The sequence below is a fragment of the Myripristis murdjan genome, chromosome 21 (assembly GCF_902150065.1).
Source record: "Myripristis murdjan chromosome 21, fMyrMur1.1, whole genome shotgun sequence".
NCBI classification, from domain to species: Eukaryota; Metazoa; Chordata; class Actinopteri; order Holocentriformes; family Holocentridae; genus Myripristis; species Myripristis murdjan.
Window position 1 is genome coordinate 13,985,178 of NC_044000.1, and position 13,784 is coordinate 13,998,961.

At 41.6% G+C, this 13,784-nt stretch overlaps 4 protein-coding genes across 9 annotated transcripts in view; 3 read left to right on the top strand and 1 right to left on the bottom strand.

Moving 5' to 3' along the window:
* prmt2 (protein arginine methyltransferase 2) lies at window positions 1-5,139 on the top strand. 4 transcript variants are annotated; one of them, XM_030081549.1, is made up of 9 exons: window positions 1-221; window positions 321-509; window positions 629-790; window positions 1,723-1,845; window positions 2,096-2,271; window positions 3,175-3,304; window positions 3,431-3,567; window positions 3,885-4,062; window positions 4,262-5,135. In XM_030081549.1, the coding sequence occupies exons 1-9, from the start codon at window positions 132-134 to the stop codon at window positions 4,292-4,294; spliced, it is 1,218 nt and encodes a 405-aa protein (XP_029937409.1). In that variant the 5' UTR covers window positions 1-131; the 3' UTR covers window positions 4,295-5,135. The 4 variants fall into 4 exon arrangements, with proteins under 4 accessions (XP_029937409.1, XP_029937408.1, XP_029937411.1 ...); XM_030081548.1 differs by having other exon boundaries at window positions 1,723-1,887; window positions 4,262-5,131; XM_030081551.1 differs by lacking the exon at window positions 3,431-3,567 and having other exon boundaries at window positions 1,723-1,887; window positions 4,262-5,139.
* The window catches only part of LOC115380390 (sacsin-like), a 23,515-nt gene continuing 14,493 nt past the window's right edge, over window positions 4,763-13,784 (top strand). Inside the window, exon 1 of the mRNA XM_030081546.1 lies at window positions 4,763-4,769. The gene's annotated coding sequence lies outside the window, so the exon portion shown is untranslated. The remainder of the gene's footprint in view (window positions 4,770-13,784) is intronic.
* Window positions 5,172-7,942, bottom strand: LOC115380392 (zinc finger protein 525-like). Of its 3 annotated transcripts, none has more exons than XM_030081554.1 (2): window positions 7,819-7,942; window positions 5,172-7,308 (listed from the first exon to the last, which is right to left on the bottom strand). In XM_030081554.1, the coding sequence occupies exon 2, from the start codon at window positions 7,254-7,256 to the stop codon at window positions 6,198-6,200; it is 1,059 nt and encodes a 352-aa protein (XP_029937414.1). In that variant the 5' UTR covers window positions 7,257-7,308; window positions 7,819-7,942; the 3' UTR covers window positions 5,172-6,197. The 3 variants fall into 3 exon arrangements, with proteins under 3 accessions (XP_029937414.1, XP_029937413.1, XP_029937412.1); XM_030081553.1 differs by having other exon boundaries at window positions 7,768-7,942; XM_030081552.1 differs by lacking the exon at window positions 7,819-7,942 and adding an exon at window positions 7,633-7,745.
* sacs2 (sacsin molecular chaperone 2) overlaps window positions 8,688-13,784 on the top strand; it is a 12,906-nt gene continuing 7,809 nt past the window's right edge. Inside the window, exons 1-5 of the mRNA XM_030081542.1 lie at window positions 8,688-8,703; window positions 9,700-9,745; window positions 11,812-11,899; window positions 13,327-13,438; window positions 13,633-13,779. Coding sequence (XP_029937402.1) covers window positions 9,717-9,745; window positions 11,812-11,899; window positions 13,327-13,438; window positions 13,633-13,779 — 376 coding nt within the window. The 5' untranslated portion in view covers window positions 8,688-8,703; window positions 9,700-9,716. The remainder of the gene's footprint in view (window positions 8,704-9,699; window positions 9,746-11,811; window positions 11,900-13,326; window positions 13,439-13,632; window positions 13,780-13,784) is intronic.

Genomic DNA, 13,784 nt, shown 5'->3' on the forward strand with positions numbered 1-13,784 from the left:
GGAACAAGGAGTGTTTTGATGTTTGGCGGCTAATTTTGTAGAATTACTTTCGGATAGTTAAAGAAACATACCATCTGAGAATTATTTTCTTAAGCAAAACAGCAGATAAGTGACATAGATCCCTGTTAGTGATGCAGACAGAAAGAGAAGAAGAGGAAGGTGATGTTTCTCCTGAGGAATTTGTCGGGCTGTCTGACTTCACCGGCAGCGGCAGCGACCAGGTGAGTGACTGAGAACGGGCCTCTGAGAGTGATTGCACACTTGCCACCTGAAGGCTTGAAAGGCGGGGTGACTGACCAATCACTGTCCGCTGCACTCAGCTGAGTTTCAGCTCCGGGGACAGGCTGCTGGTGCACGCCAAGACCTCCTGTGAGTGGTGGTGGGCAGAGCTGCACGGTGTGTTTGGCTATGTTCCTGCCGGGTACCTGCACCGGGGTGCTGATGGGGACGACATCTCCGCAGAGGACCCCTGGCAGGATGAGGAATACTTCGGCAGTTATGGGACACTGGTTAGAAACCTCCAACCATGGGTTCAGACAAGCAAAACAGCATTTTTTTAAAAAAATAAAGTGCCATTGTGTGTGTGTGCTGCAGTAAATCATGCCACTCATTCTGTTTTGTCATCCAGAGGCTTCACCTGGAGATGCTGTCAGACAAGAGCCGCACTGAGACCTACCGGCAAGTGATCCTCAACAACAGCTCCTGTCTGAGGGGGAAGGTGCTGATGGACCTGGGCTGCGGGACGGGCATCATCAGCCTGTTCTGTGCCCGACTGGCTCAGCCCTCAGCGGTAATGCCAACAGCATGGCTGCTGGGGAGGCCGCTCACACTGTGGATACTAATGCTGTGGGTTGTAATGTGGGCGGTGGACTGACTCATCATAGGACCATGGTTCAGGATAAGCTCTATCCCATTTGGGGGACTTTAGTGTGATTTAATGTCATAAAGTCAAATGAAGTTCTTCTTTTCAGAGAACATATGTGGAGAAATCAAAATGTAACCAATATCCCGAGTTTCAGTCTTGATTTTCAACTACATATATTCGTTGTAACTGTAAGCAAGGACTGGCGCTTCCATCCCTGCAGCACATGACATTGCACATGTGTATGTACACACCCACACATGCACAGGTGTTTGCGCATGTGTTTTATCATGGGCATTTAGAATTTTAAGGTTCTGTTTGAGTTGAGCTCAGCCCCCTACCCAGAATCTGCATCCCATGTGGCAAAACTATTCACTTGTTATCGTTTTAAATATTTAACCCTAAAGGGCTATTTTGAAAACCACCCACACTTAAGATAAGTTCTTTAATTATCTGTATATATGTTTTATTTTGGTATGTATAAAGTATTTAATTGTATAGTTGCCAAACTGTAACACTGAATAGATTCAAAGTGGTGAGACTGAGATGTAATGTTAAATAATAACTCATACATTTTTTTTTTTTCAATGTCTAGTGAATTGAATAATAGTGCAATTAAACTATTCCTCGTTTTGCTTAGGATCCTTGGGCCCTGGGAGCCACTTAAAGACCCCTGCTGGTCCTGGAATCCACTTTGAAAACCACTACACTGAACTATTAGGTTTAGAGATATACTGTACTTTGAACATTACAGTGCCTATACTCCCATCTAGTGGAGGAGGAGTATTGCAACAACTCTGATTGCAGCTCAGCACAGATCAACTCCAGCATGGATTACAAGGCCTTCTGTGGTGCTGCAGGTGTACGCCGTGGAAGCAAGCTCTATGGCCGAGTACACCAGACAGCTGGTGAAGCAGAACGGCTGCGAGGCGGTGGTCACGGTTCTCCAGGGGCGAGCCGAGGAGCTAGAGCTGCCTGAGCAGGTGGACGTCCTGGTGTCTGAATGGATGGGTAACTGCCTGCTGGTAATAATAACACTGCACAAATTGTAAGGCTTCAGATGGCAGTGCCCCTAAGTCTCTGATTACACACACAAGGTCAACTCCATGACTCCCTGCAAGCGTGTGCTGTAAATGATGCCTTATTTTGTTTATTATGGTCATGCTGTTCTACTTGCAGCTCCACTATCAATTCATCTTTTTCTGTCCACACCCTGCCCTCCTTCTGCTTTAGTTTGAGTTCATGGTGGAGTCTGTCCTGCTGGCCAGAGACCGCTGGCTGAGGAAGGGGGGAGTGATGTGGCCGTCCTCTGCTGCCCTCACCCTGGTCCCATGTCAGGCCCACAGCTACTACACAGAGAAGATGGCCTTCTGGGAGCGGCCCTATGGCCTGGACTTCACCCCTCTTCAGTAAGGCCCTCAGTCAGCTTAAAACTGATCATGTACCATAACAAACAGCGTCATAAGCTTTCTCCCACCTCCCACTGTCTCACGTTCTATGTGTCTGTGCTTTTGACTCTTTGCAACAGCAGTGAGTTTTATAAACTTGCCCAAAAAACGCAACAAACTTGCTGGATTTTTTCCAAGTATGGAGGCAGGTTGTTGTTAATGTGTATCTAAATTTGGTGCTTTTTTGATGTTATGTAGTAGCAAGGCACTTGGGTTGGACTTGGTACAGTAAGGTACCAAATTTCAACCCCACTAGTATCATGAAAAGAGAAAAATGGCTGAAGCCACAGGTATTGCAGCCACATTGCATACCATTGAAATGAGCAGTACAATTAAACTAAAATTATCTGTGTATAATATTACACTGAATACAAGCACCAACTTTATTGAAGTTGTTTCATGAGTAGTTATTAGCACAAGGACAAATACAACATAAATAACAAATCTTATGCCTTTAACAGAAGTGTACTTTTGAATGATGCATATAATAAAAATCTACTTGCCACAACATTCGATCCAGACATATATGCGTTGGCATCTGTAGACACTTTTCTTCATTTTTCCCTACTTTATTTGTGGGCTAATTCATGCCCACTATGAGGTTAAGTCATTTGTTCTGTCTTTTGTCTCTGGCTCTGTCATACAGTCATAGAAAACCTAATTTGTTTTATTTCCTTATTATTGTATTGTATTATTGCATTGTATTGTATTGTATTATTGTATTGTATTGTATTGTATTATTTGTTTTTTTCTGCACTATTGGTTGTTTTTTTCCTGTTTTTGGCTGTTCATAATGTGTTTGTGTCCTTCCCAACCACGATCAATAAAGTTAACTCTTTTCCTCTTATATCTTGATCTTTGCAGGCCCCTGGCCCAGCAGGAGTTCTTCACCAAGCCCAAATTCAGCCACGTCATTCAGCCGGACGACTGCCTCGCCACCCCCTGCCATGTCATATCCCTGGACATGTACACACTGCAGGTCGAAGACCTAGAGGTACTGTGTGCACAAAGTTAAATCAGGTTACATCACATTCTGCTTTCACTCTTTATAACTGCCAAACCATGCACTGCCAAAACATGCAGTGAAAGCTAAAAGTTGGAATGCTGTCTCATTTCTCAGGAAATGAAGGGTAAGTTTCATTTTCACCTGGAGAAGTCTGGTACTTTCCATGGATTCACTGCTTGGTTTGCTGTTCATTTCGAGAGCCTGGAGACGGGGGGTGAAACAGTGGAGCTCAATACTGGACCTAGCTCTGAGTAAATGTTTCCCTAATACATATTCTTTGTTTTGTGATTGGTTTATTTATGAACCACAGTGCTTAAGAGCCATTATAATAATAGACATTAAAATAAGTCACTAAGAACATAAAACACTACATGCAAAAAATGATGGCCTTTGCAACCAATGTCTGAGCAAATGTTACGTTTAGCAAATACATGAAAATCTCAGACTTAAATGCTTGTATGCTGGGAAGCCTTTGGTACTTTTCTCTTCAAGTCACACTTGGAAGCAAAAATTGTTATCATAGTTGCAGTGAGAAATAATTTGTAAATTGGACCCTTTAATTTCACAGGCAAACACACTGGAAGCAGACTCTGTTCATGCTAGACCGGCCAGTCTGTGTGCATGCAGGAGACTCCATCACAGGGACCATTGTTCTGCGCAGGAACCCCATCTGGAGACGCCATATGACCGTTACCCTGCAGTGGAGCGTTAACAGCAGCAGCACAGAGGAAACTGATAACTGTCAGGCAAGTTTCCTGTCTGCTATTTATACCCTCCTAAGTGGCGTCATTCATTGACAATATCCACAGATGTTAAGTATGTATGTATATTTTGTGTAATTGTGTAATTCCATACAATTCAGCAGCTTACCAAAAGTCACACATATTCAACCCCTATGCCATGTCCTTACATTTGTTCAGTTGGACCTGTTATGTTTGTCCACAGGTTGAGACAAAGAGTTTCCCCATGTGGAGGTGACAGCCTACTGCCATGTCCATCAGTGGTAACACTGAGCACCAAAACCAGTCTAATGCAGCCTCTGTTGACGTCAGGGCAAGGTGGATATTGGCTTTGAGCTGCTGCCAACCTGGAATTAAGTCTTACTTACATATTGTAATGAACATGACGGTCCCAGGACTCTAACACTGTAGGACACTATGGTACACCTGATGAATCCAGGCCCAAGGGATATACCACACCATGATCAACCGGTATGATGTCTGCAGATTAACAATATAGAGTTACATGCTGGGAAAAGGAAGAGGATGCATTGTGGAACAACACTATGGTCCTTGACTGATTGCCACTGAGTCCTAATGGCAAAAGAGGGCTTTGTGAAAAAATAGTGTTGTGCTGAAAATGCCTTGGCAAAGGTTGAAATAATTTAGATTTTTCCAGCAGATCCTTGTGGTCACAAAGGCAGCCATGCGATTGGCAAAAGACAAAAAAAGCAGTAAAACATACAGAGTGGAGACATCAGAACAAGAACAGTTGATTTTTCACACAAAATGTGTTTTATTACATATGTATGTAGTTTTTTTTTTTTTAAACATAAAACCCATGACATGTATATCTATTTTTGATATTCCGCTGTATTTTTATGTATTAACAGCAATGTACACTAGAGTACAAATGTATCCCAGTATGTAAAAGTAAATGAAATCAGGTGTTGTGTGTGCTTAGCAGTACTCCTTTAGTCATACAGCCTAGCCTGTGGACTCACACAGTCAGTAAAGGCCAAGTTTATCTGGAAGAGCTGATAGATCCGATGTCCTAAAATCACCTCCAGCACAGATTAATGTTGTGCAGCTCACTACCCCACCCAAACACACCTTTAAAAAAAAAAAAATAAAAAAAATAATTTGCATGAGTCATGTTGATTAATCATAACATCCCTGAAAGGGGAACATGGTAAACCACTTGATTCCACCTGGATGAAACGATCAGTCTGCTGCATGCAGAACAGGGACGATCCAGTCAGAGCACAGTGTTAGTTTTTACTCCTCCTGCCCCGTTTGATTGACTTTTCAATTATCCTCCATTAGCCTCAACAGACTATGGTGAACAAAAGTAACTTGTGCTGTTCCTATATAAATCACAATTTTAATAACAACAACAGACTTTTAGGAACTCTAAAATCTTGGCAGATGATACTACTCAAGAATAATACTAAATAAGAAAGGGGATTTACCATCCCTTTAATGTGCCAGTTAATTTTTTAAATATTTTTTTCCAATACTATGTTAACTTAATGTGCATTATTTTACAATAGGCATGCTATTTGCTTTTTTATATTACTGATTCTCTCCATGACCAATAGGTATACATGGGTTTAAAGAAAAATTATGCTTAACCCAGAATAATTATTAATATTAAATATTATAATTTTGGATGACACCATAAAAGAAAATGAATTAAACAAAGTGCCTCAAAAGCAGGATACATACTCTGTCAGAGGTGAAACAGAATTTGCCTTGAGCCCTAAAATATTTTTCACTATGAGCATAATAATAATTGTTCATTGTAGTAACTGCAAAAACAATTACATGTCCCAACCCAAAACAAAAGCATACAATTAACAAACCATACAATTAATAAATCAGTGACAGTATTTTGGGGAGTTACTCAAGTAAAACGTATTCCTATCTCATCTTGATATTCTGTTAATAAGGTCAGTAAACATGTTTTTCTTTTACCATTTGCTCTATTGGCAGTGTTTTCAGTGAAAAACATTTTTATGTGACAAATCCATCCTGCAGTCTGTTATTCAGTGCTGTGGCAAAGCTGTAATAGCTTATCATCTGTACAGTATGGCGATGACACATTTTTTTTTAGTGTAAGCAACATTTATATTGTTGAATGTAACGTCTATATTAATGGATCATGCCTCCAGTTTGCTCTTGGCCTTTGCCCTGGAGCGTGTGTTGACTTCTGAGAGGACAGGCAGGGCAGATGAGGCCAGAGGAGAGGAAGGCCTGGAGAGTGGGACAAACAACGGAGGCTTCACAACTTTATCTTTATGCTCCTCACTTTTAGCCTTTTTCTGCCTTAAGTGTTTATCACAGTGGTTCACAAAGGTGTCCATCTTCACGAAGGTTTTGTTGCACACCTTGCAGTGATAAGGCCGCTGCCCCTTTTTCAGGCGTATGTAGAGCCTGATGTAGGATGACCGCACAAAGGTACGGCAGCAGACGCCACACTTCAGGTCGTCCAGGTTGCTCTCTGCCCTCTGCTGCTGATCGCTTGGGGCAGCAGATGCTGACACTGGCTTGCCCCGCTCGGAGGACTCCTGAGCCTTATGGGAGAGCAGGTGTGACAAGGAACGGAAGGCCTGGCCACACTGCTCACACTTGTAGGGCCGTTCCCCTGTGTGCAGGCGGACGTGCGCGATGAGCCCAGCCTTCTGGGTGAAAGCCTTTTCACAGTGGGTGCACTTGAAGGGCTTCTCACCTGTGTGCAGCCGACGGTGGGTCTTAAGGTGCGAGGCACGGCCAAAGGTCTTGCCACACTCTGGGCATTTAAATGGCCTGTCCCCACTGTGGATCATCTTGTGCGCCATCAGGTGGGAAGACTGATGGAAGTACTTGCCACAGATGTTACACCTGTACTTCCGCTCCTTACCATGGGAGGCTAGGTGAAGGGCCAGATGGGCAGAGGATATGAAGGTTTTGGTGCAGAGAGGGCAGCTGTGAGGATCTGGGCGGATGCGTCTGTGTGGCCGCCGCCCATTGGAGAGAGTAAGGCGTGCCTCGCAGGAGGGGCATTTGGAGGGGCCCTCTGTTTTGGGTAAACGCCGCTGCTTAGGGAGGGCTGAAGAGTTGGCTAAAGGCGTCTCAGAGTCAGGCTGTGGTTGGTCCAGATTACATCCACAGTCTGAGCACCGCCCAGTCTGTTCCCCTTTGTCACTGGCTTTATCCAGCATGATGCTATCTACAACCATAGTGGGAGATGAAGGGTGTCCTTTCCTTGACACATCATAGGCACATCTGGATCTGCAAGTAAAACACATTAAAAGCCTGGTGATGATTCATACATATACAGCAGTGGAGATGAAGGTATTCCTCAAAGAGCAATCACCTTTTGTCTGGCAACTTACAGCCTTATCAATATTGAAATAAACATCAAGGTGGTGGCACAGGCTATATCTAGCAAGTCTTAGTTTTATTACCCTGTGCGCCTCTCTGACACAATGTCCTGATGGCATTGTGCCAAAGCTACGTGCAAGGTCTTGTAAGCATTTGATCAATCTAAACCCGCAATGTGCTGACTAAACAGGGCGTCGACGACCATCAACACCATGCAACACGCAAACTCACTCTTTAAGAGGGTAAAGCAGAAAAATCATGCAAAAGTCGCCGGTGCAGGCCCTGATTATGAGCCTGCATGTAAAAATGAGGTGGCGCTTCCGAGGACGCGACAGTCTGCCAACACAGTGCCACTGCTTTACATACCGAGCTCATTGTTCAAAAAGAAGGCGCATAGCTGTGATGAAAGGGAAATACCATCCTGCAGGGTTGATTCAAGGTGTGAAGGGCACGGCTAACACCATTAACAGGCAACTGGTAGGTCGTAATAACGATGCATTACATCTCTTGCGGCTTCCCTGCAGAAAAAGCTCCCCGGTTATTTTCCTGAAGAAAGACCCAGCAGACTGTGCAAGCATCGGATAGGCCTATAGCACCACCTAGCGACCGGCGGAGTAACTGTACTCCTCCAGCTCTAACAGTAGGCCTATATGATGCTGGTGGTCATAAATGAATCTCGTATAGGCCTGTAGGTCTAAACATCACAAGAAGTCACTACGGGGCGAAATACTAATGATGATGTGTGATGTGATAATACTTATCCCTGTGTGTCTGCGTGTGTCTCCTGCTGATAGTGTGGAGTTTAAAATGACCTTTTGGTACTTTTAATGTCCCAAAGTAACAGCTTTAATATTCTAACAGACGGTTAACGATTACATGTAGGCTACTACTGCGGTGCCCCTGATAGGAAGTCTCGGCAAGTAGACTGGTTAAAATGACACAGAGTTCAGTAATTGCTCTATTATGTGATTTGACCATTTTAGTGGTGATGGAGTTATTTCTGTCTACCGGACATGAGTCGGCAATAACAGCGTGTGCTCCTCTCTCATTATCCGATACTTTCGTTTCCTGAGGAAAAGCCAAAGAAACGCGCCTTGGGGAGCGCAGTTAAGTTTCGTTTCCCAGGGATTTGGTACCCCAAATGTCGTTTATGAATAACGTGAAACAAAACGTATCGCGTGATGTCAGGTTTGGGCAGGGCAATATAAGACAGGTGAAAGCGGCAGAATCACTGCTCTCCTCCGGCCGGTGGCAACATGACAGCGAGACTGATGAGACTCCTACAGGATTGCCATGACTGAGGTACTGTCGTTTTACTCTCATCAGCAACCTCCGGATCAGTTATTTATCGTCAGTGTTGGGACCAATTACTCACAAAACTAATAAGTTACAATTACTAATTACTTCTGTAAAAAAGTAATTTTGATTACTAGTCAGTTACTGCTACAGAAGAGTAATTCAATTACTGAGGAAAGTAATTTTTATGATTACTTTTTTTCTTTTCTTAAATCCTCTTATTAATGCACATATTTTTGCATTGCTGTTGCAGTGTGGACATTGCTGTCAAATTTCATCTATCATTGTCAGTGTTGGGCACGTTACTTTGAAAAAGTAATTTATTAGGCTACAGCTTAATGTAGTGATTCCAGCTTGTTCAGGTGGGGACTTGAATCAGCGGTCTTCTGTATGGCAGGCGGAGATTCTATCCACTCTGCCGTCGGAGAGTTCATACGCTTTTTGTAATTTGTGCTCAGTCGTTCTCCATGCATGTTGATGAGTTACGAAAAACTGCTAAGTCCGACCGGTTTGAAAATTGACACACCGCTTTTTCTCCACAAGACGCACATTTTTTGAATAGGATAATAAAATAATAATACTTATTAGTAGTAAGTAACGGCTAGTAACGGCGCGTTTTATTGTCAGTAACGGTAACGGCGTTGTAACGGGGGAAACAGTAATTTCTTTGATTACTCGTTACTGATAAAAGTAACGCCGTTTCTTTGTAACGCCGTTGCTCCCATCACTGTTTATCAGTGCTTTAGTAGGTGAACTACTGGCAGCAATGGTAAGTGGCTGATTCATAGATTGGCATTTTCATTATTTATTTATGTGTTTGTTCTCAATACTCAGTCTGTTCTGACTGATTGATTGTTTATTAAGATCCCCATTAGCTGCTGAAAAGATCAGCAGCTACTCTTCCTGGGGTCAGATATCAGAGTAGGGTTAAAGAAAAGTTGGTTGTGCAATCTGTGCTATAGCTATAATGCATTTGTCACACCATTTGGTTTTTTCTTACAGAATCCTAGCCGGTGAGGATGAGTCTCAACACACAGAGAAGAAGCCGGTGAGTCATCCCGTGCCTTCCTGTGTTATTCATATTCACTGTGTTTCATGTGTTTATTGTGTATAGAAAATACCTTGCACTCACTTCCTGCATCCTCATTAATGACACTGGTTTTAGCTCAGAAAAAAAATGAACCCTCTCACAAACATTTTGGTTTTCTGACTGTGTGTGGGAGTAAGTTTTTTCTTCTGACAAAAGTCAATCACAACAAATAAGGCCTTGGACAGTGCATGTTCTTCTTTCCACGCAACAACTGTTCTCAGTTCATACTGTTGTTACTTCCCTTTCCTTTCCAAAGAACTGAGGCCACGTTGCACATTAAATAAATTCTTAGTTACATCCTGATACCAACTGCTTTGCACTGGGTGAACTGGCCGATACACATTCTTTGGAGAGAGGGAAGTCTGGAATGTGATGTGTGATTATTATATGGTTGGTTGGTCGTTGCAAGATTAGGAATGGTGATTATGATTTTTTGTAAACAGAGTAATCACTGCCATAATGTTTAATGGACACTGGTGTGGATTAGAGAACAACCCAAAGTCCATTTCAAATTTTGGCAGTTTCTAGTTAGTGTTTAATTGGTAGACACGCCTTACACAACATGACTTCTCTGAATCATCACACTGATCATTCTTATAGCTTCAGTGCACTCAAAAGAAATTATTTCAGTAAAATGTCCACTACAAACACTGATCCACTGTGTTCACTGTTGCCCTCATGGTGTATTTTGATAGGAGAAAATTGTAAGGAAAACAGATGAACCAGTTAAAAATGCTGCATTTGTATTGGGAAAACAGCTTGGTGGATCAGATGTATGCCAAATTGAACAGCGGACATTATACTTTTGAGATAACAAAAGTGACATTAAACTGCCGCAACTGACTATGAAGATTGGTGTGAGTGTCCTTAACAATTGTAATGATAAAAAATAATAACCCATTTTATTTATATAGCAACTTTCCTATATAAAATTCAGCTCATGTTGCTTCACACAAAATATTAAAAAATGCTCACACAGTCACTTGACAGTGAGGTAAAAAACAGTCAATCAACCATCAGCACTTTTGCATAGCGCTCCTTTTAAAAGTGAATGAAATGTGACAATTGTGCAGCCCCAGCAAGGAGGTCATATTACCAAATAAGAGCATACTGTCTTTTCAGTAGGCTTTTGACAGGATATGGTTCAACACACCATTTCACCAATGGGAAGTGTTGCATCATGTAGCCCTCTGAAGCCTAAACATCAGCAAATTTTATCTGCGATCACACTTAGGAAGAAGCCCAAAGCTTACACAGGGTATTTTTTTAGAGGCCAGTCAAAAAGATATCTCATAGACATAAATCTGCTATAAAGAGGCAAAAGTGAGATTATCCCAAGGCAAAATACTTCAAAGAGAAGACATGATTTCACCTTGCTAAACCTGGGAGAAATTGGACACATCAAACTACAAGCTAGATTCTGTTGTTACTAGATTGTTGTTGAGGTGATTTGTGTATAATCATACTGTTTTTTGGTTTTGATTGATTTTTCCCATATGTATATTTTGTTTGATAAATTGTGCATCTATAACTGAGTTTTCAACATTTATTGCCAGTTTGGTCTCTGTGTTTATGCTTACTGCTCGCTCATGTAGACTCCACCTTGAGGACGTTTCTGGTAAATATACTAACGTGTGACCAAAGACTGAAACCTGTCATCTAACTGACTTGTTTAGACCTGAAGAAAGAACTGTGGTTGTGGAAACCACTTGGCCTTTTAACTCTTTGAAATGACACTTTTAATAAGGGCACTTTAATTAATCCATGGCATCCTCACTTTCTTCCAAATGCCGCAGAGGTTTTGAAAGATTCCTCATGGAGATCCTTTTTCCTGTTTCATAAGATATGTCCACTATCCCAGGAAAAGCTGGGATTGGCTGTTAAACCAATCACATGTAATTGGTTAGCCTGAGCTCCCAATTGGTGCCAGTCACGCTGATTGCTTCAGGCACCTGTCCTTGCTTTGTTGCTTTGTTTCAGATGTTTTTATTTCTAATCCACTTTATCCGTGCCTCTCTGTTTAGAGCTTCTTTTGGGGCAACAGCACCACCATTTATCGACTACCTGAAGGATATTCTACGTAGATATCCGGATGGTGGACAGATTTTGAAGGTTTGTGCAGTGCACTTACACAACAGTTGCTACATATTAAAGTTGCTCATATTTCTCTGTAGCAGTGGTTCTCAAATGGTCCACATCTGTCCATCCTCAGATTTATTTCAATTTGAACAGTGAAAGATCTATCATATTCCACATGTTGAAATTGCTTAGAGATATTTTTATGATGGCTCTGTTGAAATTACAAATAAACATGTTTCCCTACAAAAATTCAGGGTTAAGGGTCATGACAATGCATGGTTTTCTTATCTAGTGATTTATCTTGAGTGAGACATGGCATGGGCAAAAGCAAGGCACCCTGACTTCAACTCTGACTGATTGTTACTTTGACAATTCCCCAGAAGATACAAAGTCACAATTAAAAGGGCCAAAGCATCAGATTTTCTCATCCAAATATCAGATAATCTAAACAGTCCTAGAAAAGTATAGAAAAACATTAAGTGCTCAAATGCTGAACTGCTTTCATGAACATTTTCTTGCTTCTGGTTTGATTCTATTGACCCAAACTCTCTGATAAAACTGACTCTAATGGTCTCCAGGTCGGAAATCTTCCTTTGACTGTGGTACATAAAGCACTTAAACTTTTACATATCATTAAATCAGCTGGTCCTGATCAGTTGGATCTGTTCTTTGACTTACTTTTTAATTGGTTCGTGTCCTAAAGCAAAACTTTGCTCTCAACTCTAAATCGTTATCGTTGAAGGACTGAAGGATGCCCTAATTTTATGTCAGCATTCCCACTGATAGAATAAAATGAAAACACTACTCTGCCATCCATAGTCCACTTATAGAGTCTTTGAAAAATTATTGCTGCCCGACACCAAGCTGTCTGACACAGTTCTGCCCCGAGTAGATGGTCAGAGTTTGTTCTGCAGGCTTCAGCACCGCAGTCGGCAATGGTAACAACAGTTTGTGACTATAGTTTACCCTCCATCTATGAGGCTAGTGTCGCTTACATGCTGTAATGGAAAACAGTAGTTCAAAATAAAAGCTCTGTGCTGGAAATACATCACACTTCAAAATAAAGTTGTTGTTTGATTTCTTCCCACACACCCAACCTACTAGCTGTGTGCCACTTTGCTACAGAAATATAATCATTACTTTATATAGGATATTACATATTTTCAACATAAATATTCAATATCACACTAACAGTGCTGTGGTATGCTTAAGGCCATGTTGATATGTACCTGAATTGTAAAAGCCCATTTTATTTACTATGTAATGTGTCTCTGTAATTCAAGTTAATGAGCGACAGCCCTATGAAGAAACACTTATTTATTTATTTATTTTTTTTAACACAATGTCAAGTTATGAAGTCTGAATTTAAAGTCTGACATAAGAACAAAGGAATGGGGAACCCTTGAACATTATCTTTGTCTGCCACTGGTTAATTTTTTGATGTGCTATTACTCATGCAGGAGCTGATCCAAAATGCAGATGATGCTCAAGCCACAGAAGTTATTTTCATCCATGATGAGAGAAGTTATGGGACTGACAGCCTCTGCACTGGTGAATTGGGAAAATACCAAGGTATACACGGTTTTAAGAGTGACATATAGGTTCATTTAGGTTGTAGATGGTTATCAGTTTCAGAACAACTCAATGTTATGTTTCAACAACTATCAAAAATGGAGTTATACCTGTTTCAAAGTCCCAAAAATGGGTGTAAAATTCCAGTGTCTTAAATACTTTATTATTTGATATAAATGTTGATTTTTTTGAAGGTCCTGCTCTCTATGCCTACAACAATGCTGTGTTCACTGATGATGACTGGACAGGCATTCAGGCTACAGGACGAAGCGTCAAGCGCAATGACCCAAACCAAGTTGGGAGGTTTGGGCTGGGCTTCAACTCTGTTTACCACATAACAGGTGAA